Raw genomic sequence first — 26,720 nt, 5'->3', positions numbered from 1 at the left:
AGGAATGCTAGGAATCTCCAATTCCCAATGGGAGCGATGGAATGCAGCTTCTTCCCAGTGGTCTGTCTTCCCTTCCTGCTTTCTGGGGACAGTGGAGGAGCCACAAGGCATCACTGGGAGCCTGGAGCCTCCACGCAGCCCTGAGCTCCCTGTAGCCCCCGAGGCCCGGAAACGGGAAAACCCCGGGCTTCCAGAGCACCTTACCAGCGACGGGGGTGGAGTCCAAGTGGATCAGTGGGGCGTCTTCTGCCTCCTTCTCTGGAGCAGCGCCTGGGACGCCCAGGCCAGCACTGGTGTCCTCCTCATCATCGTCACTGTCATCAAACTCAAAGGCCTCGCCAGGGTCGTCCTCTGCCTCGGGGGAGGGGCCTGGGCCTCCAGGAAGCAGCCGATCTCCTGGAAGGGAGGAGGAGTTAGCCCGCTGTGGGGTCTCAGGGTTTGGTCCAGAGAGAGGGCTGGAAGTGGGGAGCAGCTGGGGGTCCGAGAGAGAGCACGCGGGCAGTTCCCAGAGACTAGATTAAACCCATGCCCAGGTCAGGTGGCCCTCCTGTGCCCCGAGGCTCCTGTGGTTGGCTTGGGGCTCTAAGCAGATGGGCAGTAGACGGAGGGCAGGGAGCAAGCTTCCAAGGCGAGCGTGTGTGCATCTGGACTTGAATGTAAGTCTCTGGTTTTCTTGTTTCCTACTTTCTTATTTTGTAAGCAAGGGGGTTTTATAAATGCATCTGCCCACGTGCGTCTGGGCACACACCTTCGTATGTATTTCTATGTGTGATACGTCTTTGCATTTTGCGTATATGCGAATGAGCTCGGCACCCTGTGCTTTATTTGGTATGCACGGGGGAGGGGAGCCTGAAGGCAGCCAGCTTTCGGGTACCAGGGCACAGACTGGATGGGGCAGGGCTCGGGGCCCGGGCTCCCAGCATGAAGGTCAGCCCGGCCTTACTCCCTGCTTCTCTCCCCTGGGAGGACCCCTGCCCACATCCCGTCTCTGTCTTAGCCTCTTGTTTTCTTCATCTGTTCCTGTAAAATGTGTAATGATTTATTTTGCCCCTTTAAGGGGGCAGGTCCTGGCCTGGGGTATGTCGCCAGCCATATCAGTAAACAAAGTACGTTCCAGCCATCAAGGCATCAGCCACTGCAGCCACCCCAGTGGTGCCCCCTGAGGGGATTCAGGACCGAAAGAAATGGATGCTGGCCCCAGAGAGCTAAAGCGCACGTCAAAGGAATGATTTCAAGGAGCCCAGCCTCCTGCACTTCCCATATACTGAAGAGTGCTGAATTCATTAACTTGAGATGCCTGGTTTTCTTTAGTTAACACTAATCTTTTGATGTTCTCACTACCTGATCTTTGTTGCAAAAACTCCTATATATCCTGGCTCCCCCCTCACCTCTTAGCAGCAGTCCCTCAGAGCTATCTGAGAGGCTGCCTCCCGGGCTTAAGTCCTCAGTAAGTCCATCAAGTAAAACATAATTCTCTACTTTGAGGTTGTGCATTTTTTCTCAGTCGACGGGCAGAACTCAGCAAACTTGAACAAGAACTTCACTTGATTCATTAAACAAGTGAAGAAATGGATCCTCTATCCTAAGGAGCATAACAAGCCCTCGCCTTCGGCCAATTTCAGCAAGCTGAGGTCCCCAGTCTTCTTCCTTAGAAGACTTCTTTCCTAGAATCTGAGCCTAAACAGAACCTCAAGCGTCCATTTAGCCCATCTCCCTACCTCGTGCAAACCCACTCCCAAACCAAGGGACAATGTGGGCTGGTTTTAAGCTGATCGCCCCTCCCTGGGCTGCCCGGAGCAGGCCTGTCACAGCTCATGTCACACATTTTAGAGCATGAGCTGGGGGCCCACCCAGTCCTGTCTGGGTCCCCTTCACCTCTCTGAACGTTGGTTTCTTCCCTGTAAATTGGAGAATGAAACAGCACCTACCTCATAAGGCTGATGTGAATGTGACGTGAGATGTAGGTCAGGGTTTCTCAGCCTCCTATCGGGGCGGCATGGTCTTCGCGCTGGGGGGCTCTACAGGATGTGTAGCAGCATTTCTGGCCTCTACCCTCCAGCTATGACTACCAAAAATGTCTGCAGACATTGCCAAATGTCCCCTGGGGGACGAAACTGCCCCTGGTGGAGAACTGCTCTGGTAGCTGTAGCTCTTGGCATAGTGCCTGGGATGCGAGTGTTACACAGTGACACCTGCTGTAATTTCTGTCCCCTCCCTGCCCGAGATCCTTGAGGACAGGACTGTCCACAGATGGATCGATAAGTAAATGGGTGGGGAGGTGGATGGAGCAGGGAGACAGCTAGACGGGCCAGAGGATGGACAGATGGACAGATCTGATTCTAGCAGTCTCACTGACCAGAAAAATCCAACCCCCCCGCCCCGCCCACAGTGACCTGGGGTTTCCAGAGCAGAACATTTTAGGTGCAAGTGTATCAAATTCAAGAAGACCCTTCCTCAGCTGCTTGACTGCAGCAGAAACCCAGAGCTAACCGGCCCTCCCCGGTCACATTTGGTATTACTTTTGATATTGCTTTCAACACTTCCGTTTTGGATATGTATATGTACACGCATATATAAAATGTGTGTGTATAGCATCTTCTACTGTTCTCCCCTTGCTCATTCCACTCCAGCCACACTGATCTCCTTGCTGTACCGTGAAAGTGCCAGCTCTGCTCCTGCCTCAGGACCTTTGCACTTTCAGTCCTGGGGTCCAGAATGTTCTTTCCCCCAGGCGTCTTCTCCTGCTCTCACCTCCTTCAGGTCTTTACCATATGTCAGCTTCCAATGAGGCTGCCAGGACCAAAACTGCCCCCAGTGACACCTGGGGGCTCCCGATTTGCCTTGCCTGCTTTCTTTTTCTCTGTGGCCCTTATCAGCATGTGACACACAGTATGTTTTATTTATTTTACTGCCTCCTCTGCTAGAATGTAAGCTTCCTAAGGGCAGGTATTCTTGTCTGTTTCACTGTCATATTCCCAGCATCTGGTAATGTGCCCGACATATGGTAGGCACATAATAAGTATTTGCTGAATACACACACACACACACACACACACACACACACACACACACACACACACACTCCTATTGTCAGGTCTATGGGTTGCAGTTTTAAAAGTTTAAAAAATACTGGAATAAATGACCACAAAGTCCCTGCCCACTATTTCTGGACCACCAGATTCAGACCTATCCTGACCAAAGGGGCTTCAGTGCCCATGGTCCTGCCCACTTGAATCTGCTGGGCAGACAGTGGGGGGAGGGTTCCCTTTGCACGTGGGCTGTATCATTATAGTCACTACGGTTTCACAGTCAGACCACCTGGGTTCAGACTCCAGCTCTCCCTTATACTGGCTGTATGAGTGTCAAGTTATTTCACCGCCCTTCCCCCTACCCCACCAAGCTGCAGTTTCCTGATCTGTCAAATGAGGACAATAATAGTAACTGCCTTACAGGGTTGTTGGGAGGATGGAATGAACTGACAAACATTAAAGCACCCAGTGCGAGGTATGGGCTCGCTAAATGTTAGCTGTTCTTACGATGACGATTCTACTTACCATCACTGTCATTGCACCATCATTATCATTATCGTTTTTACTATTATTATTGCCTTGAGTCACAGCCCAGGCCCTGACCCTGGGTGAGATGGAGAGCCCCTCCCCACTCACAGGCCAGGCCCAGCCCCAGGTGACCCGGTCCCCAGGCTGTGTCCAGGGACTTAGGTTACTTCTGCACCTTCTCCCTTTAAGAGTACAAATAGCTTCAGTTAGCCCAGCAATCAACACAGTCATGCCCGCATCCAGTGAACTGTCCCCGAGAGCCCCTGGGCTGGGAGGTTCAAGCAGAAGACAGACATGGCCCCTCAATGTCAAGGAGCTCACTACAGGGTGAGGCAGGCAGATACAGCCAGAGAATAATGTAAAAGCCCAGAGACTGAGCCGGTGCTAAAGAGAGGAGGGGGCTTATGTGGGGCGCGGCTTTGGCACAAGGCTGCCCCAGTGCAGAGCCTTAAAGGGGGAGCAATGGTCTGACAGGCTCAGGTTACGGGTCAGGGGGTATTCCAGGCTGAGGCCAGAGCAAGAGCAGAGCACAACAGCAAGTGGCCCAGTGGAAGTGAAGACGTGAGCAAGGACGATGGGGGTGAGAACACGGCTGCGAGGTGCTGGGGGGATTTGAATTTATTCGTGAAGACCATGGGAAGCGCTCAAAGAATCAGAAAGTGGCAAAGAGACTGGTTCAACCAGATGAAACCAGCCCGCAATGTCAGATACACCCAGAACAGTAAACTTTCATCAAATGTTTGCTGAACGGAACTGAACTGATTTCATCATAAGATACTTTCGCTCTCAGTTTGCATGTCTGGCCCCTTGGTGTGTAGGAGAAAGGGTTCAGGGTGCCTATGACAGTGGCGGGGGGTGCGGACATCCTGGGACCCAAAGCCACGGCCATGAATCAGGAAATGCCCTTGTCCCCAAGATTCTGTTCAGGATCCTGAGACCCAGGCAATTAGACACAGCTCCTTATCAGAAGGAAAAATCAGGAGGCCCATCCCTGGATAACTGAGAGCTGAACTGAGCCCTTCCCACCCATCCAGACAGGTGGCAGGGCTGGAGGTGACCACACACGCCTGTGACGTTCCTGGACATGCCCCATCCTCGGGAGAGCCCACCCCAGCGAGTCTCCAGCGAATCCAGGAGGCCGGGACCCAGGAAGCCACCCCACGCTATGGAGAAGGTGTGTCCACCGTGCTGGTCCCCCACCCTTCAGAAAAGAACACGGAGGCTCGGGGGGGAAGAGAGTCCTCCCTGGGCTCTGGCCGGGGGCTCAGAGCAGAGCACAGGCGGCCCGTCCTGCCAACACCCCAGTGATAGCAGCTCCCATGCACTGAGCCATTGATCACCACATGCCAGGGTCCCACCTGTATTTAAACCTCGAAACATCACAGGAGAGGGTATCGTTATTATCCCCATGTTTGTGGGTGGTGAAACGGAGCCAGAGAGACACCAAGTCACTCAGCTGAGCTCACAGTGGCAGTGGCAGGGTCGGACTGGAGAAAAAGCCCTGGCTTGTTACCATTCTGCTAACTGCCACCCCCCAGAAAGAACAAGAGGTCAGGAAGCTGGGCCCAATGGGAGAAATGGCCTTGCATCCAGCTCCTCCAGGATGGGGTCCGGATTCTACCAGCAGTGTCCAAGGCCCCACTGTTAGGGTTGCCGGATAAAAATACAGGACATCAAATTGAATTTCAGATAAAAAAACAATTTTTTTTAGTATAAGTATGTATTTTTCTGCTTTCTTTTTTTTTTTTTTTTTTTTTTAACTCTAGCAGCCCCACCACTGCTAGATGACCCGGCCTCCTCAGTTCCTTAGCAGATGGAGATGGATGGCCCCGCCAGTCCCCTGAGCCCCAATTCCCCACTCTCAATTCATAAGCTTTACCCCCAAGCACACCTCAGTCCCCGGAGGGGCTCTGCTCGTCTCCCCAGGGGACCTTAGGGAGAAAGGTAAAGAGTCAACCCTTGCCTGGAGCCCGCTCTATGAGGAGGAAATCATTATTTCCATGTTGTAGGCAAGGAACCTGAGGCAGAGGGGTGAGGCCACTTGCCCAAGGGCACACAGCTAACCGCCAGCAGGGCCACATTCACACCCAAGGTCAGCCTGCTCCAAAGCTAGCGGCCCTGGGCCAGGCCCCACGGCCCCGTTCAGAGGCGGGAGGTGCGGGCACCCGGAGTACCATACCTATGGCAGCCTGTGGAGGATGGGAGGACGCCATCAGACAGGGTGCAGCTCACCAGCACCGTCCCAGCGCTCGCCTGCAAAAAGAAGGCCAGAAATGTGATCAGAGGACGTTCAAGGCTGAAGTTCCAGCGACAGAGAGGGGTCACTGACTCGTGACCCGTGCACGCCAGCCTGCCAGCTCTCACCCTGTTCCCCAGCCGCTTCGGGAACACAGGACAGCGCCAGCAAGGGCCCAGCCCTCACCTTCATAAATCATTAACCCACAGAAAAACCAGCAGCGGCAGAACCCTAAGCCATCTTCCCAGAAGGGCCCTGCCTCCACGGACCTTCCTCTGCCCAATACCAAGGAACCTCGGGAGCCTGCTGGGTCCAGCTAGGCTGACAGGTGGGTCCCCACTGGCTGACAGGTGAAACTCCAGCCTCAGAAGCCAGGATCACACTCAGCCCCCGTGTTGCAGAAGCTGGATCACACCTGAACTGTCATGGATGTGGCCAGATACTTCCTCCTCCATGGGCGCCCTTGGGTCCAGCCGCTCTCCCCAGCTCCCGCCCCAGTGGTCCCACGGAAGGCCATTCACTCTCTCTCTGTCTCTCCCTGTGCTGCACCCACGAGGTTGGCCACTTAGCACGTGGGTGTGAGGGAAATAAAGGGCTTCATGGAGACAGGTGGCTCGAGATCTGGGCAGAATCCCAAATACTGGGAGCTGGGGGCAGTTTCTCCAGGCCTCGCAGTGGAGGATCCCGCAACCAAGAAGCCAGTGCCTCCACCGGGCTTCCTGGGCCCTGGAGCCAAGCTTGCCCGATGCCCCCTGCCAAGCAGTGACAGAAAGAGTTCTCCCCACTCCCGGTTCACACCCCCGATTCTGAGCTAGAGGCAGTCCTTCTAGACTTCCTGGGGAGGAGGGGATCGACCCTAGAGGGAAAGCCCCGAGCCCTCCTTTCTAATCAGCGCCTGACACAAACTGGCTGCGTGCCTATTTTCCTTTCCAATCCTTAAAGCCTCTATTTGTGTTAGCTGGTTTCCTAAATAAAAATAGAATGCATGTAAAGGGCAATTAATTAATAAGAGCAAACATCTATGCAGTGCCTACTATATCTCCTACATTATTCTGAGCACTTTACAAATATGAAAATCCAAATAATCCAAATTATGAGAAAATGAGGCCCAGGATGGTTAAGTAAGTAGCCCAAGATCACACAGCTAGTAAGCAGCAGAGCCAGGGTGTGAACCCAGGCCATGGGCCCCAGTGTGTGCTCATTATGTAACCACCACACTCTACTGTCTCTCAAAGTCCAAACAATACAAAAGATGTACAATGAAAAGTCAGTCTCTCAGATCCCCCAGGAGTGACCATTACTGGTTTCTTATGAATCCTTCCAGAACTATGCCATGTATGCACCAGCTTGTTTATCCGTATACATGCCTTGTTTTATACAGGAGGAAGCACATTGCACACCCTGTGGTGCGACCACATTTTTAAAAAATTTTTTTAATTGAAGTATAATTTATTTACAATGTTTCAGGTGTATAGCAAAGTGATTCAGTTATACATGGGCACACGCGTGCGCGTGTGTGTATACATATTCTTTTTCAGATTCTTTTCCATTATAGTTTATCACAAGATATTGACTACAGTTCTCTGTGCTATACAGTAGGTCCTTGTTTATCTACTTTATACATATTAGTGTGTTAATCCCAAATTCCTAATTTATCCCTCCACCCCCCCTTCCCCTTTGGTAATCATAAATTTGTTTTCTACGTCCGTGAGTCTATTTCTGTTTTGTAAATAAGTTCATCTGTATCAGTCTTTTTAGATTCCACATATAAGTGATGTCACATATTTGTCTTTCTCTGTCTGACTTACTTCACTTAGCAACCACTTTTCTTGCTTAAGAATCTCCATGATCAGTTCAGAACAGTACACAGAAATCAGTCTCACTTTTTTAATGGCTGCGTAGTATTTTGGGGCAGATGGGATATACCATAATTGACATAATCCCTATCAAGGGACACTGAGGTTGTTTCCAGGCTTTGGTGTTATAAAGCCTTCCTCCATACACTTGGCCTTGAGCGAATGGATGTATGAACCTGTCAGTCACACTCCTGGGCGGGATCTGCTGGGTCAGAGAATTGCACTTTTCATTCTGACTGAATGCAGATTGCTCTCCACTAAGTGTGTGACTGTGTCTTTTAGTCCCACACTGAAAACTCTCAGCAAAGGGTTGGGGAAAGCAAACTAAAATGTCTGCAAATCCCTTTGCAAGTTGAAAAGTCAAACAACAGCTGCATAGCAGTCCCCCTGCAGGTCTGTCCTCCCTGTGGGCTCATTCAGAACCACTGAAGAAGGAGCAGGGAGACATACCCATTTTGCAGGAGGAAAAAGGAAGGCACCCAGCCCAGGTTCATGTGCAAACTGCTCCTTAGATATTTTCTTTAAGGTATGCACATTGTGTTTTTAGACATAATGCCATTGCACACTTAGTAGACTAAGGAATAGTGTAAGCATAACTTTTATATGCACTGGGAAAATAAAGCGTGACTCGCTTTATTGCAATATTAGCTTTATTGCGGTGGTCTGGAACCCAACTCAAAATATCTCCCAGGTACGCCTGTACTAGTCATGGTAACTTTGATCACTTAGTTAAAGTGATGTCTCCCTGAGGTTTCTCCACTGTAAAGTTACTATTTTCCTTTGTAATTAATAAACATCCTGTGGGGAGAAATATATATATATATATTTTCTGATCATGCAGAAGCCCAGGATCCTTCCCTCTAGGCCAGAAAGTGCAATGTCCTCTCCTTTTTCCTCATTTTCAGGGATGATTCTTGCCCTCCCTCCAAGCCCAAGGCTTTCCCCAGAAAGGAACAGAGACATCAACATATAAGGAGCCCAGAGATTTATCTGCATTATTTCATTAACAGATGAGGAAACCAAGGCTCAGAGAGGTAAGGATTTGCCCAAGGTCACAGAGGCAAGTGAACAAAGTGACAACACTAGGATTCAATCCAGGGGTATTGACCCCAAACCCTAGTCTCAACCCCTTAATCACACGGCCTCCCTGGACTTCAGGGCTGGCATCTGGGAGGCGTTTGCTGCAGACTAATTGAGGGCAGTGAGGTCCCCGGGCAAGGGCCCAGGCCAGCAAGCCCCGTGCACACCCACAGGCCTGTGGTCACCATTTTGCACACACGTGCCCCAAGGCTCAGAAGGATGTGAGTGAGGGAATAGGCATGGCTCAGAGCAGCACAACGCCCTGCTAGAGACCCTCACGGCACAATAATTAGAAAAGAATTCAAGGCTACCTGATACCACCTGGGCCCACTACTCAGTAGCCATAATACCTTGGATGAGTTACTTAACCCCCGTCTCTGTGCCTCAGTTTATTCATCTGCAAAATGGGGATTAAAAAGTACCTACTGGGGCTTCCCTGGTGGCGCAGGAAAGAATCCGCCTGCCAATGCAGGGGACATGGGTTCGAGCCCTGGCCTGGGAAGATCCCACATGCCGCGGAGCAACTAAGCCCGTGCGCCACAACTACTGAGCCTGCACTCTAGAGCCTGCGAGCCACAACTACTGAGCCCCTGTGTCACAACTACTGAAGCCCGCACACCTAGAGCCCGTGCTCCGTAACAAAGAGAAGCCATCCGCAATGAGAAGCCCGCGTACTGCAATGAAGAGTAGCCCCCGCTCGCCGCAACTAGAGAGAGCCTGCACACAGCAACAAAGACCCAATGCAGCCAAAAATAAATAAATCAAAATAAATAAATTTTTAAAAAAATACTTCTAAGAAGTACCTATTTCATGGGGTTCTTAAGAAAATTAAAAGTAAATACATGCAACACGCTTGGAGGGGTCTGGCTGTCATTAACACCCAGGGCACAGACCAAGTGTGATGACCAAGCTCTACCTTGGGAGTCGGGGATCCAGGCTGGAGTCTCATCCCCACTGGCAGGTGAGCTGAGCCTTGGTGTCCTCATCTGTAAAATGGGGTTCCTGCTACCTGGCCCATGGGACTCCCAGCAGCATCCCTGAGCTCAACCACAAAGCCCCAGCAGGCTCAGTCAGTGCCAAGATGCCCGTCCTTGACGTGTCACCACCAAAATGGGAAACAGCAAATGGGACCATGTGTCTGGATTCTGCATCCCAGGAGTGTGAGAGACCCTGGAGGAGGCTCAAAGGGGAACCCCAAGGGCTTCCAAGCCGTGAGGGTCTGGGGGCAGCCAAATCCATCTGCAGGCTGGGCTCTGCCTCCTCCTCTCGGTGTGACCCCAGGCCCCCCCGTGGTCTCTCAGAGCTTCAGGCTACATCTCTGTAAAGTGGGCATGACAGCACCCGCCCGGAGGATGCCACAGGCTGCCACAGCCAGGAGCCAGGGTGTAGGTGTGAACATGAGCAAACAGGTGGGGTTGCTCGGCTATTTCCTTTTTTTATTTTTTTTTAAGTCTTCCTTGAGCTATGCATGGTCTGAAAGCTTCAAGGTCGGAGGCTGAGCTGGAAGAAATGTGTTGTGATGCCCCTGAAATGAGCCTCGCTCTTAAAAGCGATCCAGAACCTTCCTGCCACAGCGGCCTCTGGCAAAAGAGGCAGTCTGGCTGGGGAAGGAGCATCGACTGAAAACCAAGAGTGGCCCAGCAGGATTATCTACAGAATTATCTACACTCAGGGATTCCAACTGTTTCTAAAGTGCAGAGAGGAAAAGGACAGAAGGAAACTCACTAAGGTATATGAACAGTGCTTGCTTGGGTGGCAGGGCTCCAGAAGATTTTCTTTTGACCCTCTTTCCATGTTTCTGAATTTTCCAGATCTTCTACAGTGAGTATTATAGGGAGGGAAGATGAGAAGAAGCATTCTCATTTTTAAAAAGAGAACTAAGGCAAAGCATCACAGGTCGGACCAGACAGTAGCTGCAAGATGGTGTTGAAAGGGTGGGATCTGTTGCTAGATCTGAGTTCGAATCCCAGCTCTGCCACTTCCAGCTGTTACAATTCACCCCCTTCTCCCCAGCGCCCGCCTCACAGAGGTCCTGTGCTCATGAAACGGGGACCGTGGTGTGTGGTGGTGTAGCTCTCAGCCTGCCGTGGCCACTGTTACCACGGTGATATTCACAGTGCTCCAAGTGGGTGGTAGGGTTATGGAGACTTTCTTCTTTGGGGGGGGTCATCTCTTTAAAAACGACTGCCAAGACTGGCTAGGCAGGCAGACCCCCTGAATGGTGCTCTTGCCCATGACCCTACACAGAACGACCAGCAGCAGGCTGTCCTTCTCAAGCACATTCAGACAGAGCGAGAAGCAAAGGGGCAAGCCCAGCTCCGGGTGTGCCTCCCAAGCAGGTCAAGTTCAGTGACTGGGACCACCCAAGAGCGGCCAGATTAGCACTTCCCTCCACCCTGGACAGCCCTGCTCACCACAGCAGGTGTCTTCCAGGCTCTAATTTAATCAGACCCTTATCAGTTCCTCCTTCCGATAGAGCTCAAAGTCCATCCAGCCCAGAGGCCCGGCAGGAAACCCTCCTCCAGCCTGCACGCACCCGCCCCTCCTCACTAGTCCCTGAGATTCACGCCATCCCGGACCATCTCCCACCTCCCACTCAAGTGAATGGCCCCATCAGCTCCCCCTGAATGAGGCCTGGAGAAATACACCAGGAAGGCTCCTGAAAATCAGGGAGGCTGCACAAACCAGGCCAGGAGTTTGAGGACAGGGAAGGCGGGACTCTGCGGGGAGGGGAGGAGAGGGGAGGGGAGGGGAGGGTGGGCAGGGGCCCAGGTAGGCAGGCAGGCAGGCAGGCAGGCCCAGAGGGAGATGCTGGCATAACGGAGTTGGGCAGCCTTGCCAGAGGAAAGGTAGATGCCACCCTGTTCTGCACGGAGGGAAACAAGGACCAGGATCTGGCCCAGGCCCCCACCTCCAACTCTGGCCTCAGAGGCACCCTGTCTCCTAGAAGCCAGGAAAAAAGTGCGGGACGGGAGGTAAGACCAGGGGTGTGGACCAGAGCTCCTCCTGCAACCACAGACTCTGGGAGGCCTCTCCAGCTTTCGGCCCCTGTCAGGTGTGAGCTTGACCAACACACGCCCACCTCTGCTGCCACAGCAAGGGTTCCAAAACACACAGCCTCAGACTCTTCCTCGTCGCCTTCGCCTTCGGAATGCAGGTCCTCAGCAAGGCCCTCCCTGACCTGCCGCACCACCCTCCCCACCGACCTCTCTGGTCTGGGCGGTTCCCACGCCCAGCCTGACTGTTCCAGCCCTCATGAAGGGCTTCAGGCCCATCGCTTTGCCGACCTGTTCTATATCTCTGGGTCTTTGCTCAGGTTGTTTGTTCCCTCCAGAGAGAATTCTCTCTCAGAACCAAAAAGCAAACTCCTACTCAACCTTCAAAACCCAGACCCTTCTCTGTGAGGCCTCCCCAGACCCATCTCATGCAGTGGTTCCCAAGCCTAGTTTAAAAAATACCTGAGTCTGTGCTCACTTCGGCAGCACGTATACTAAAATTGGAACGATACAGAGAAGATTAGCATGGCCCCTGCACAAGGATGACATGCAAATTCGTGAAGCATTCCATCTTCTTTGGTTATACAGCAGCAACTAACACAACAATGTAAAGCAATTATACTCCAATAAAGATGTTAAAAAAAAAAAAAAGGAAACCTGTGTCCCAGGCCCACAATTCTGAATTGGTAGCTTGTGGGTGTAGCCTGAGAAAGTCTATTTTCAAAGAGCACAGGTGATTCTGGGATACCTACAGCCCCCATTAGAACGGTCTCCCTCCCTAAAATGACCTCTTCTTTTCGTCTCAGTGCCCGGAGCACCGACCCACACACTAGACAACAGCTGAGCTGCACTGAACTAAGCCCAGAGCCTGAGAACTTTCATCTGCTTAGGATCCACTCACCGAGGAGCCCATGAGGCTGGCGTATCCCCGAACCTGGGTGGCTGCAGGTGTGGGGCTTCCTGACCAGTGGAGGAGGGGCACAGGCCCAAATGGGAACCTCAGCGCAGGTGTCCTCTGCCCTGCCCAGAAAGCCCGGGGCCAGGAGGAAGAGCAGGGTCTGCAAGCTGTATGGTGGGGGCACCTCTGCCCTGGGAGTCCCTCATCGCAAACAGCCCCCCTGCTGCAGACTGTGGAGGGGGCTAGCTCGCAGGGGCTCTGGAGAGACAAGGTGCCTTAGCCAAGCGAACACAGGTGGAGGTACAGCAAGAGGGACACGTGTCCAGGACTCAGAGCCCTGGAAAGCACTCAGCCTGGGGTCAGAGAGACCAGCTTCAGACCCTGAATCTGCGCTTGCCCTCCAGCGGCCAGACCTCAGGAAGTTACTCACCCTCTCTGTGCTTCCTCTCCTCATCTGTCAGATGCAGATGTAAGTGGAGTGACATCTGAAAATGCCGGTAAGCCCTTAATCAATGTTAGTTCCCTTCCTGGAGTTCCTGCCGCTCCTGGAGGACAGCGTTGCCCCATTCTGCAGATTGCTCAACTGAGTCCAGGCCGACGGTCCACCAGAATACCAGCCCTGACCTTTGTGACCCTCGTCACCCTTGAGATCACAAAATGATCGTCTTAGAAACGATAAGAGCTGCCGTCTCCCAGCACTGCCGTGCACCAGAACCCCTGCTGAACATTTTACAGTGTCTGTCTAATTTAATTCCCACAACAGATGAGGAAAAGGAGGCTGAGAGACTGAGGATGTTCCCAAGGCCACGCAGTGGCTGAGCAGGGTCCCTGGGTTGTGAGCTGGGAGAGCCGGGGCGGGACCTTCGGGCTGGTTCTCCCGGGATCCCAGCACGGACCAGGTGCCAGGTGGCTGAGGGTGCGGTGAGTGGGGGGAGCATCCTCCCAGACCCTCCACAGCCCGTGGCGGGAGCCTCCAAATGCCAGAGGGACACAGGGCCAGCTCCTCTCCCTGCCCACTAGGCGCCAAGCCACTCAATGGGCTTCCTGCCATGGGCAGGGGGGGTGAGGCTGGCCAGTAGCTGAAGCCTCAGACAATGGAGGCTCTGTAACTGCCCGGGGTAAGTGTCCCCTCTCCCTAGGCGTGCCCCCGGTCAGTGATCCCCAGGCAGGACAGGTTGGGGGCAGGCCCCTCCCACACCAACCCCGGAGGAGGCCTCTGGGCAGAAGGGACCCCTGGGGGCTGTTGCTAGGAAACCAGAGCCAGCCTGGAGAAGCTGCTGCCACCAGAACAGCCCCCAGACCCTCCCCATCCTTCTCCCCCTCCTCCTCCTCCTTCCCGCCCCCAGGCACATTAACCCCTTCGTCCCCAGAGGTCCAGTCCAGGCGGAAGGCCCCAGGCTGAAGGGCCAGGTGAAAAATTGCCAATCCGAGGGTCCCATATTCTTGGCCACATCCTGGGTGGCCCATTCGATGGGGCTCCACAGCACACACACCTGGAAGCTGGAAGAGGACAGCATGGAATTTGCACCACCCCTTCACCTTTCTGCTCCTCAGTTTCCCCATCCAAAGCCCGGGCCATTTAGTGCCAGGGCGGCTCTAGAACACTCATACCAGCAGTAGAGCATTTTCATGCCAGAACCAAACCCAAGAGGTGGCTTTGTTCCCTCCTTTTCATGGACAGGGAAGCTGGGGTTCAGACCGGGAAGCAACCTGCCCAAAGTCACCCAGGAAGCATGAAGTGGGACCAGGAAATGGAGGGGTCTGACTCCAGGCAATTTCACGGAGCTGGATGTGGGGGAAGGATGGACGGTCTAAGCTGCAGAAATGGCCCAGGCAAAGGACCTCCGAATGCTGGGCCGCTCCCAGGCTCAGGACTCCAACCTCATCTTGATCTGCGCCTCCCCAGGCAACCTCACCCGTTTCGTGGTTTTTAAGACCATCTCTACGGTGACACCACCAGCCTGACCTTCCCTGGAGGAACTCCAGACCTCTGCCCAGAAGCAGACGTGCTCGGCACGTCCGCTCACTGGTCTACGGGGCATATTGAACTTAACATCCTGATGGCCACCCTCACTCCTCCCAGGAGTCCCATCTCACCTGACGGCAGCTCCAGCCTGCCAGGCACTCAGGCTAAACACCTCAGGCTCATTCCTGGCTCCCCCCTCTCTCTCACACCTACATGCCACCCATCAGCAAACCTCGTTGGCTCTACCCTCCAAACATGTCTAGAATCTGACCACTTCGCACCACCTCCCCTGCTACCACCCTGATCCACACCACCATCATCTCTTCCCTGGACCATTAAAATAGCCCCTTGACTGGTCTCCTGCTTCCCGCTTTCACCCCCCTACCCCCCACCCCACACACTTTGTTCTCAACACAGCAGCCGAGTTACTCTTCTCCTCAAAGCCTCAAATGCCTTCCTACCTCATTCGGAGTGGAAACCAGGGTCCTCACCTTGGCCAACAAGGCCCTACATGATGTGGTCCCTCCACCAACTTCCTGACTTCAGAGCCTACCTCTCTCCCCATAGCTTTTCTACCCTAGTCACAATGACCACCGTGCAGCCCCTCAAACACCCTACCACAGGGCCTTTGCACTTGCTGTTTCCTCTGCCTGGAACACGCTTCCCCCAGATATACACATGGATGACTCCCTCACCTCCTTCAGGGCTCTGCTCAAAGGTCACTGTGTCAGAGAGGCCCCCTCCAACCACCCGCTTTAAAATCGCACATACATATCCCCATCACACTCTTTCCTCTGACTCTGCTCTCCCCGCCTTCACAGTGTTTAACACCTCCGGGAATCTATACATTTTAGTTGTTTACATCAGTTTCCTCCTACCAGAATGTGGACATTATCGTTTATGTTCATCGCTCCATCCACAGCCCTGGAATGGTGCCTGGCACACAGCAGACCTCAACACACACCTGCTGCATGAAGGAAGGGATGCTGGTCCACACCAGCCGCGCCACCACCATCAGAGGAGGGGAGAAGGCGGCCGAGGCCTGTGGGGCACCCGCTCTTGGGGCCGTGCCTCCTCCTACCCGAAATCAGCCTCCGCCAGGACAGCTCCTACCAGGAGAGCTGCACAAACAGAGTCAGTGCCAAGCTGTGCAAGAGGCGCTTCCCCCAAAACCAGTCTGGGAAGAGGCCTGGGGCCCATGCCAGGGTGTGATCAGAAGAGGGGTGGGGCGGGTACGAGGAAGGACTTGGACTATTTTTACAAACTCGCTCCCAAAAAGACCGCATTCTTGCTCTCATGAGTCAGAAGCACATGGCCGGGAGAGCAGACAGGACGCCGAAGCCCCGGGGGCTGCCGCCCTCGGCCACTCTGGCAGGCAGGTGAGGGACCCTGGCATACACCCGGCTTCCCCGGGAAGGATCACAGGAGCCCCCGGCTGGCAGGCCACCGAGAGCAGAGGAAGCCTCCCTGTCAAAGCCCACAAGGGTCCAGTCTGGCTCCAGTCTCTTCTTCCGGCCCAAGCTCTGCCTCCCTCTGAGAGGGGGCTGTCCACTTTGTCCCACAGAGAGCTCCGGGCAGGAACAAATAACCTTTGCAAAACTCGGAGCTAAAAATAGCTCAGCCCACCCAAGCAAGGCAGGGCAAGCTGGCTGGACAGCACCTGAGGTCTCCCGAAACACAAGCCCCGCAAGGAGCCCCAGGGAACCCAGAGGCCTCAGCCCCAAAGGCCAGCACTTAAGATTCAAGCCACCCCCTTAACAATGTGCGGCCCTCCCCCTAACAATGTGCGGCCCTCCCCCAGGGAAGGTGTGAGTGTCATTCCAGCAGCTCCCTGTCCTCCACACCTGCCAGAGAGAGACGGAAATGCCTGTCCTCCCACCAGCCCCCAAAGGGGCGGAGCACCCACGAGTGGATGGGATCAGCCCCATTTTATAGACGAGGAAACTGAGGCTCAGAGAGATAGAGAGGTCTGTCCATGTTCAAGAAGCTCATCAGAGGCAGACCCGTGATTAAGCTGCAGGTGGAGAGGTCTGGCCACGCCTTCTCGCTGTAGCAGGGTGCCTCTCCCGCAACAGACCCATGGATCCATCCCACTCCCTTGCAATGAATACCACACCTCTGACAAGGTGCTGCCTGGGGCTCTGGGAAGGGGGCAGAGGAGACTGGGCTGGAGGTGTTGGGGGGAGGCGGGGTTTCAACCATGAAATACATTTGCCCTGAATCCTGCTGTCCTGGGATGGAGTCAAATCCTGAACTATGTCCCCCACGGGGAACCGGTCCCAAACACCGGTCCTATTTCAGTACCAGCTTTGGCGAAAGCTTAACTGGTGCTCTCGACACCAGCCCTGTAATTGGACTCCTGAGGGACTGGCACCCACAGCCTGGTCCTACAGAGAATTCCTACCCTCCCTGCTCGCCGTCCTTCCGCCCTTCTCACAGAAACCGCCCTGGGTGCCATGGGCTGGGAGCCCGCCTCTGCCTGCATCCTGCTGCCCGGCGGAAAGTGGGGGACCCGCTGCACTCAGGGTGCCCCCATCCTGAGGCAGTCTCTGGTCCTGCAGGGTATCCCTTGGGTGCCCCTTTCTGCCACCATCATGCCCCAGGTATGATTTTTAGGAGAGTGGGTCTGCAGTCAAACCTGGTTGGGTTCTGGCTCTCCATTTCCTCACCGTGACACAAAGACATTATTTCACCGTTCTGATCCCTGGTTCCCTCTTCTGTAGGAAAACTCTAAAAATCCCCACTGCAAAGAGTTGTTATAAGGATTAAATGAGAATAATTCACATAAAATACCTCGCTGAGAGCCTGGAACACAGGAGGTGCTCAGTAAATGTTTACTGAATGAATGAATGACCACCTCCTTCTAACTGGACAGCAGCCCTGGCCTACAAGAAGGGAGGGTGTCCCAGGTAGAGCTGAGCAGTCCCAGGGCCCCCCCCATCACTGTCCTCCAGAGTCTTTCTGGGTCAGTGAAAGCCCTCCTGCAGCTTCTGACCATGCAGTGCCCCCCACTGAGGGCCAGGGGTGCCCACTCATGTGCTCTGCGACAGCCACCAGCTTGGCCTGGCCCTGAAGCTAACACTCAGCTCCCCAAAGCCGCCACCCACCTCCTGCTCCTTTTAAAGTCAAGATTCCGGGGAAGAAGGTCACAGCAGGAAAGGAGAGGACTCCAGAAACGACAGTGATGCTGAGTTCCCTTAGTTGGTGTGAAACACGGTGATGACCAAAGCTCAGTGCGTGGTGCCAGGGAGACATTCCAATTGCCTGAATTCACGTGGTCAAGGGGGGGAGGCGGGGCCTCGCAGCTGGCTGCAGATGTACCCCTTATGTAAAGCACCCTGGCTGGAGAATCAGCCCTGGGGAGAGTTGCAAATATCAGGATGCTTCAATTTCCTTGCTTGAACTCAAATGTATTCTGCTAAAGTCAGGGACAGCAACCCCGCCTCCAGGCAGCAAACTTACAGTGACCACCGCCACCCCCCCCCGACCCCGCCTGCCCACGGCTGTCACTTGACACTGCATCAGGAGCATCCTCAAGTGACCTGTGGAAAGAGACAGGCCTGGGAAGGCAGGATCTGGTGCTCTCTTCCCTGCTTGCAGCCAACAGGTGCTCCAAAATGCTAGATGGCGGCAGGGGGATACACGCGCGGACACCTGTGCATTTCCTGCCAAGGCTGAGCCTTTGCCAGGTTCATCCGAGGTCTGTGCTGTGGCCAGGGTCTTGGTCAGAGGAGGGAGACACCATCTCCTTTCCCATTAGGATGCAAACCAGGAAGTGAGCGAGGAAGTGAGCGAGGAAGGTCACGTCTTCCACATATGTGCCATGTATGTTAGAACTGAGGTCTCCAGGTCCCACTCCCTCCTTCTGGGAACGTAACAGCATTCAAGGGGAGGGCAGGAGAGCCAGTCTTTATCTCTCTGGATCCACCCAACAATATCTCTTAATCATTCCGCAAAAATTGATTTAGCACTACTGGATGCCAGGCACCATGCAAGGTTCTGGGGGTTTGGATGTTGCCCCCTTGAAATCCACAACCCCACAGGGATGCAGATGCTAAACAATTAAACAAGTCCATACATCTATACAAACCAGGATAGGCACTATGGGGTGGGGGGAACACCAGGGCTTAACTGAGATTGAGGCAGCCAGTCGAACATTCCGACTCAACTCCCCCAGAACTGATGATGGTCGTATGTACTCCCTAGGGTCGTTTGATGACCTGCCCTACATTGTAACCACACAGAGCAAGGGGACACAAGGTCTGGCGATGGCCCTGTTCTTTTGCCAGAGGCTCTGCCTCCGGTTGGCCTGGGCCAAGGCACACAACTGCTCAGGCCTCCAAGGGCTCTCCCACCTCCCAACGGATGTTTGCATTTTATGCCAAACCCAAGGAATACAGGATGTTGTGGGCGCTTTTTTCCTCTTTTGTTTTTTTTGGAGGGTGGCAGTATTGGATTTCAAATTTTCCATTCCATCTTGATTTATGCAATTACAGTTTCACTGATCCATCTAAGGCAGTGGTTCTCAACGGGAGCGACTTTGCCACCCAGGGACATTTGGCAATGTCTGGAGACATTTGGGTTGTCACAACGGGGAGGGAGGGGGAGGCTAGTGGCATGTAGGGGGTAGAGGCCAGGGATGCTCTGCATGTCCTACAGTGCAGAGCCCGGCCTCCACAGCAGAGAACTATCCAGCTCAAGTGTTGACAGCGCTGAGGTAGAAAACTCCTGGTCTCGGGGCATCTGGTCAAGTCCTCTGAGGATCTAGAGCAGACACTGGCCTGTTAATGCAGGGTAGTGTTACTGTTATTAGTCACAGGGACACAGAGACCAAAGTCATTGCCACCGGTTTCCATGGCAGATAATACCAGGTTCCAAGTCTCTAAAGAAACTGCATTATGCTCTGGTTACTTGTTTTTGTGGATCTCGGGGCAGAGACTGGGGGCAGAGACCACGACCTACTTTTCTGTGTGCCTCCACCACCTGGCGTGGCATCTGGAATACAGGAAGTGGGGAGGGAGGGCAGGCTGCAGCCTCTTCAAAGCAAGGACCACGCCTTATGCCTCTCCCTCCTCAGCACCCAGCACCGTTCCTGGCACCTAGCCGCCATCTCTGAGTTCACAAATGAACAACCAGACCGTGAGCTCTTCTGGGCCAGGGCCGTGCCCCACTCCCCTCTGACCACCTCCCCGCGCCCTGAGCCTAGCCTAGCACATGGTTCAGCCCTGGACACTTATTCATCAAGCATCTCCAGCGTGCTGAGTGCCAGGCGAGGCCCCACTGGGCTGGTGTAGTGGTGAGCAAGACGGACATGGCCCCTGGCCCTCGGAGCCCACAGTCCAGCAGGGGAAGGTGAACTGAATGGGCTCCAACAGTCAAGAGCCGGCGGTGCTTCTGCGGGGGAGACCTGGAGGCCTAGGGGAACTCCCAGGAGTGGCCCTGAACCTGGGGTGGGGTGATGTCAGTTAATGCTCCTTGAAACAGTAAACAAAAGCATGAATAGTTCATCTCTGCAAGGCCTGGGACATGGGAGCAGGAGAGAGGGAGGGAGGACGGTAGAAAGGGGGCTTCCAGTGGGAGTCAGGGGCCCCTGCGCTGCCCTGGCTCGTCTCTCCCCAGCAACCCGGCCCAGGTACTCATCCACAAAAGCGGCACTGAGTGGGTGGAATCCAGGGCCCCGACACTGGGCACAGAAAAAAGGCAAATGCTCGCTCCTCGAGTTGCCACCAAGGAGTGAGTGCCAAAATCAGCATCACAACACCTCACATGTATTAATTGCTAACTAAGGGCCCGGAGCAATTCCAAGTCCTTTAGTCCTATAATTACTTTAATCTTTACAACAACCTTTTGAGAGAGGAACTATTATCACCCCCATTTTACAGATTAGGAAACAGAGGCACAGAGAGGGTAAGAAAATTGCTCAAGGTCACACGGTCAATACAAGGGGGAACTGGGATTGGATCCCAGGCCATCTGGCTGCAGGGCTGTGCCTTGAACCCCTACGGTATTCACACCTTCGCACCTCAGCCACTAGCCGGCCACCAGTCCGCTGGGCTGCTCTGCTGCCTGGGAAATGCTCAGGTGAGCAGACGGGGCCATGGGGACCCCACTCATGGGCAGCTGGTGGGACAGGGGCCCTGAGCAGCAGCACATCAGGAGAACATGGGGGACCAGCAGACAAAGTGCTCCGGCCCGGTGGCCCTGGGCAAGGGTTCCAGCTACGCTGTCCCCAGCAGAGCCTCAATAAGCGGCCCCCTCCCGGAGCAGCTGAATGCAAACATGTCAAGCCTCACTGGGCATCCTTGTCCAGAACCACCTGGGGGCTGAGGGTAGGCACAGGTTCCCGTGAACACCAGGGATTCACCCTCACCAATCCAGCCACTCCCCTGGAGCAGGCACCTGGGCAGAGTCTGCCTGAGATTCAGGTCCCACTGTGCCGGCTGTGTGCCAGGCACCATCTGAGCCAGCGCCCTCCCCTCTGCTGTGGCTGAGGATGACCACGACGTCAGGCCAAGCCTGGCAGGACCCCCTTTGGGCGGGCAGCATCGATCCCCTCCTAACCCCTCTCTTTGAAAGGGTGCCTGTTGATCAGAGCAGGCTGGGTGATCCACTGTGATTCGCAGCATTGGCCCTGCCATTAGTTCTGAGCCAAGCATGTTGTATTTTCCCACAATCAGTCACTCTCAGAAGAGAGGGATCTCTGAGAGGCTGAAATCCAACCTGTCCGCCAGGGCAAGAATTCCTTCCTGAGGATCCCAACAGATGGATGGGTCAGAGCACAAGCTTTGCAATCAGGCAGCCCTGACTCCAAATCCTGACCCCACAACCCAGCAAACATGTGACTTGACCTCCATAAGCCTCAGTTTACTCATCTGCACACTGGGTGTAATAACACCCCTGAGACCCAATTCAGTAATATACTCATTCATGCATTCAGTCAATCAATTCACGTTTATTAAGCAGCCCTGTGAGCCAAGTACTGTTCTAGGTGCCTGGGATACATCAGTGAACAAAAAAAGAAAAAGCCTCCCTGCCCTGATGGAGCTTACTGAGCCCAGCCCTATGCCAGCCACAGAGTGGCTATTCCATAAAGGCCTCACCTCTACCCAAGCCTGAGTCACACTGTCCCACATCATATTCTCATGCTTGAATTCCTCCTTTGGCAGAAGACTCATTGTCCCACATTAGAAAAGTCTAATAAACCTGCCCTCATTTCATCCTGTGAAGTTTCTCAGGACAAGCCTCCTCCCTCCCGCACGGGACACCCATAAGCTGTCCCTCCTTCCCTGAGTCAATCACACCCTCGCTAGGATGTGTTCCAGGCCGCCACTGTCCCTCTCATTGGTTCAACAAACACTTCCTGAGTACCCACTACATGCCAGGCGGTGGACTACCCTGGAACATTATCTGGGTTGCATTTCCTCCTCGCCAAGTTTGGGGCACACGTGGGAACACGGCAGCCTCAGCTCACCACCTGGGACACCAACTCACATCACCAACGTGCATGGAAAATCAAGGCCGTCCCTCCAGAAGTAGGTCCTGCGCTTTCCTGCTAACAAGTGTGAAATCCAAGTGACAGTAGTTGACATGAAATCCCAACTACTGCTCTCACTAGCTGGGAATCAAACTAAGGCTCACTACGATCTCTGAGTTTCTAGTAAAACCAGGAGCCGGGTGTGGGGTTTCACATGCGCTTCGGGGTGGAAAGCCCGGCCCCCACGTGACTCCCCACTCAGTCTCGAGGCTCCCGGAGGACAGCGGCTGAGTCTGCTTGCTGCTCTACCGGAACTGCCTAGCGCCATACCTGGCAGCTAACAGGGGTTCAAAAAATGTGGGTTGGATTGAACAGAGTCCGAAAACTGAGGCTCAGAAAGGCAAAGGGACTTGCCCGAGGTCACAAAGCTAGAGAGCGGGCGGCGAGCTCCGGACCCAGGTCTGCGCGGCTCCAATGCCTCTGCCCGGCCTCCCTTTAAACTTACCCAGGTCTGAGTACGTGCAGCCCAGCAGCCTAACGGGAGCCCTCCCAGGACAGGCTTCCTGGGGCAAAAGTCACCACTCCTCCAGGCCCAAAGAAAGGAGAGGTGAAAGCCAGCCACATGAGACCTTATTAGGGAAAAGTAAAGAAAGGAAAACCCAAAGCGCCCTGGTGGAGGAAGGGCCAGCCTGTGAGTCATGTAGCCCAGAATATTCCATTCATAGCTGGTTTCAGGGCGGGCCGGAGAGGCGAGGGAGGCCAACCGCCCCAGGGGCCCACCCCAGGCGGCCCATGGAGCAGCCTCAGGACCGGGTGGACCTCGGGCTAGGGGTCAGGCTGCCTCTGCCACCAACTCCCACCAACGCTCGACAAGTCACTTCCTCTCCCAGGCTTCTGATTTTCACAGTCTGTGAAAACAGCCAAGGGTCTGGGGCTGCCACTGCCTATAGGGCTGGGGGTGGGGAGACCAGGTAAAAGCCAACACCCCCCTCTCTCCCCAGCTAAGCTTGCCCCACATCCCACCCGTCCTGTCGTGGAGCTGACGCCCCGTCCTGCCCCATCCCCAGCGGCCTGCAGGACCAGCCCATGCTACTCCTAGACTGCTGGCAGCACTGAGAAGCAGTCTTCACTCACCTTTCAGACCTGCTGGTCACTTTCAGCCTTAGAAGACTATCCCCTGAGAGCCTGAGGAGGGCAGTCAACTGACTGAACACCTACTTTCTACTAGGAGCTTTGAGAACACTATCTCACTTCCTCTTCGCCATGGTCCGGTGAAGTAAATTATAATTCCTGTCTTTCAGAGGGAGCTGCCAAGGCTAAGCCAGACGAAGGCACCTGCCCAAGATCACACAGCTAATAAGACCCGGAATGCAAACCCAGGTCCTGAAGCCCCAAACCTATGTTCTCATTCTGGCTTGTGTATTGGCTCCCAGAGGATGGGAACTGTGGCTGGGCCCTGGGCGTCCCCCTCGTACATGGTCTTCAAGAGAAGGCTTATTTGACTGCCCAGGTGGTTACTCCCGAAGCTCTGCCCAGGCCCCAGGAGAGCTTTGTACATTGCAAACAGGAAGAGCTCCCTGGGATCCTGCCCCCAGCATCACTGCACTCAGGTGTCCTGAGCCCGGTCCTGCCTGCCAGGGACCCCAAACAAGACTGTCCCCACTTTGCAAAAAGGGAATCTGAGGCCCAGGCTCAGAGGAGCCAGAGAGCAAACCTCAGCACCTGTGATCCCCACAGCATCCTGGCATGGCCCTAGCAGCAGCAAGGAGACCACTGGGGGCCCAGGCCCAGAAAAGCATGGGCTTTGCTGAGAGGCCCTCCCGGGTCCAACCCCAGGTCCCTCCATTAGCTATGTAAACCTAAGCAGATCTCCTGCCCTCTCTGTGCCTTGGTTTCCTCCTCACTGTAAAACAGACACAGCAGCCCCTGATCACCGGACAGTAATGGCAAGTAAATGCAGTCACGTGGAATAGAGCAGGTGCCCTTTCTTCCCCTGGAGGGTGCTTGCCTATCCTAGCCATCAGCTGGCGGGAGGCTCAGAACCTGGCAGTCCCCCAGGCAACCAGCCCGAACAGGTTTCCATGCGGAGCTAGATTTCTGGGTTTAATATTTACCTGCTTGTGACCCAAATCTTCTGGGGCATCAGGCATGCCCAAATCACTCAGCCCTGAACATTCAAACCAAGCAGGGACATGATGTGGGAGAGGTAAGGTGCTGAGACCAGGACAGGTGTCTGAAATCCTGGTCTCTCCAGGGCACCCAGACCCAGGCTGGCTGGGGAAGGAGAGTCCCTTCCATGTGCCCCTACAGACTAGTGCGACCCTCCCCCCATAGCACCCTGCTCTGAAGACCCCGCGCCCCTGTCATATGATGATCCATTTGCAAAGGACCCCAGAAACCAGTGAGGGCATGTGAAGGGGGCGCTGGGACCAAGAGAGGTAGCCCTACAGACATGAGACCGACCCCCAGAGTCTGCGGGCTGTGGAGGTGACCGTCCACACCACCCTCACCAGATGGAGATTTCACTCTACCGGTTAAGACCCAGGTTTTCAGACTTCAGTAATAAGCCCAGTGCAGAAAAGGAAACACCAGACTCCGTGCTCCTCCCAGCAATCCTACGGGGCATCAGAGATGAGAAACCCGAACTCGGAGCCTGAGTCAGCTTGCCAAGGTCTCTATAATTAGTCAGAGGTAGAGGTGGGATTCGAACAAGGCCTTCTGGCTCCAATCACCCCAGCACGACTGCCTCCCAAGCTCCACACTTCAACTAACATTTATCAGATGCTTTACTGGGCGCCAGGCACTGCCCTGAGTGCTCTACACACGACAGCGCTCTTAATCGGTTCAAGAACCGGATGAGGGACAGGCTGGTATTATCCCATTCGACAAACTGAGAAACTGAACTGAAACACGGGGAGGGTGAGACACTTGCCTCAGGACACACAGCTGACAAGAGGCAGAAGTGAGAATCAAAACCAGGCTGATGGGGCTTCCCTGGTGGCGCAGTGGTTAAGAATCCACCTGCCAATGCAGGGGACATGGGTTCGAGCCCTGGTCTGGGAAGATCCCCCATGCCACGGAGCAACTAAGCCCGTGCGCCACAACTACTGAGCCTGAGTGCCACAACTACTGAAGCCTGCGTGCCTAGAGCCTGCGCTCCGCAACAAGAGAAGTCACCGCAATGAGAAGCCCGCGCACCGCAATGAAGAGTAGCCCCCGCCCGCCGCAACTAGAGAAAGCCCACACACAGCAATGAAGACCCAATGCAGCCAATAATTAATTAATTAATTAATTAAAAAAAAAAAAAAAACAAGCTGATGCCAGAGGCCAAGGCTCTTAGCCACCCACCCTCGCATCTACTCACCTCCCCAGAGCACCCTGTCCTCCTCATCCACCAACAGAGGCAGAGCCCTTGGGTTGCAGGAGAGACCCACTCTAGGAAAAGAGCCATGGGCTCAACGAGTTTTCATAGAGGCAATGGCTCTGATCCGCACAAGGAGAGAACTGAAGGCCGAGGAGGCCGACAAAGGTGAGAGCTGGGGGGCCCCCTTGGTCATCTCCATTCTCCCCCTTCCCCCAGCCAAGGGAGCCCAGGCGATGGTGTCATTCCCCACCTGCACCCTCCCCAGGGCCCACAGAGCCACAAGCTCCGCAGTGTGGCCCACAAGGCCATCCCTTCTTCCAGATCACCCCACACCTCCCCACTCACCAACAACGAATGTTTGCTGAGCACCTACTGTGGACCAGGCCTCATGGAGAAACAAACATGGAAAACAAAAGACAGAGCCTGAGCTCCAGGAGCAGAAGAGGTGCCCCCACCTGCCCAGCCACAATGACCTGCCCTCCCCAGGGCAAGACCCTTCCTTGGCCTGGAAGCCACGCCCTACGTTACCTGCCTGGGACCCTCCCACCTACATTTTGAGCCTTAACACAAGCCAGCTTCAGGGAAATCTTCCATGAGGCCCACTGGGAGAACCAGCCACTCGCCCCTCTGAGCAACTAACACTCTGGATTGGAATCATTTGCTTTGCTTTCTGACCCCACCACCCATTAGACTGTGAGCTCCTTGACGGTAGGGGCAAGGATTTTCATTTCTGTCTCTCCAGTACCTAGTGCAGCCCTCAACACATGGTAGAGATTCAAGAGTGATGGCTGGATGGGTGGATGGATGGTTAGGTAAGTGGGTGGATTAGTGGATATATGGATGGATGGATGGATGGATGGATGGATGGATAGATGGGTGGATGTGTGGATAGATGGATGGGTGGATCGTTGATAGATGAATGGATAGATGGATAGATGGGTGGATCTATTGATGGATGAATGGATAGATGGATAGATGGGTGGATGAATGAATAGATGGATGGATGGATGGATGGATGAATAAAAGAATAAGTGAATGAAAAAATGGCAGGTGTCCATAGCAGTGACCAAAGGCCACTGGGCTCAGGGCTCTACTTCAATCTGGAATTTACCAGGAAGCCCAGCTTTGCCCAGGTATTAAATCTGACCCAACCATTTTCTAGACATATTTCCCAAACCTGGCTGAGCATCCCTATGTGATCACTGTCTGTCTCCTTCACCAGGCTGCAGCATAGGTGACATAATGTCCGAGACCGCATCTGGTCTAACAATTATGTCCTCAACGCCTTCCCCT

At 54.3% G+C, this 26,720-nt stretch overlaps 1 protein-coding gene and 1 non-coding gene across 18 annotated transcripts in view; one reads left to right on the top strand and one right to left on the bottom strand.

Moving 5' to 3' along the window:
• Positions 1–26,720, bottom strand: part of ARHGEF10L (Rho guanine nucleotide exchange factor 10 like) — a 158,906-nt gene that overhangs the window by 102,507 nt on the left and 29,679 nt on the right. For 15 of the 17 annotated variants that reach the window (XM_036853931.1, XM_036854003.1, XM_036854025.1 and 12 more), the window contains 2 exons: positions 5,737–5,810; positions 205–396 (listed from right to left, as the gene is read on the bottom strand). In XM_036853931.1, coding sequence (XP_036709826.1) covers positions 205–396; positions 5,737–5,770 — 226 coding nt within the window. In that variant the 5' untranslated portion in view covers positions 5,771–5,810. Of the gene's footprint in view, positions 1–204; positions 397–5,736; positions 5,811–15,553; positions 15,676–22,568; positions 22,589–26,720 lie in introns of those variants that run through there. The other 2 variants (XM_036853951.1, XM_036853942.1) reach the window with 2 other exon arrangements.
• Positions 12,196–12,302, top strand: LOC118887575. The gene has a single exon (XR_005018060.1). It is a non-coding gene; the product is annotated as a U6 spliceosomal RNA (small nuclear RNA).

This window comes from Balaenoptera musculus, chromosome 1, assembly GCF_009873245.2.
Source record: "Balaenoptera musculus isolate JJ_BM4_2016_0621 chromosome 1, mBalMus1.pri.v3, whole genome shotgun sequence".
Classification (NCBI taxonomy): Eukaryota; Metazoa; Chordata; class Mammalia; order Artiodactyla; family Balaenopteridae; genus Balaenoptera; species Balaenoptera musculus.
The sequence above is the reverse complement of the archived record's forward strand: the minus strand, read 5'-3'. Positions and strand labels throughout refer to the sequence as shown.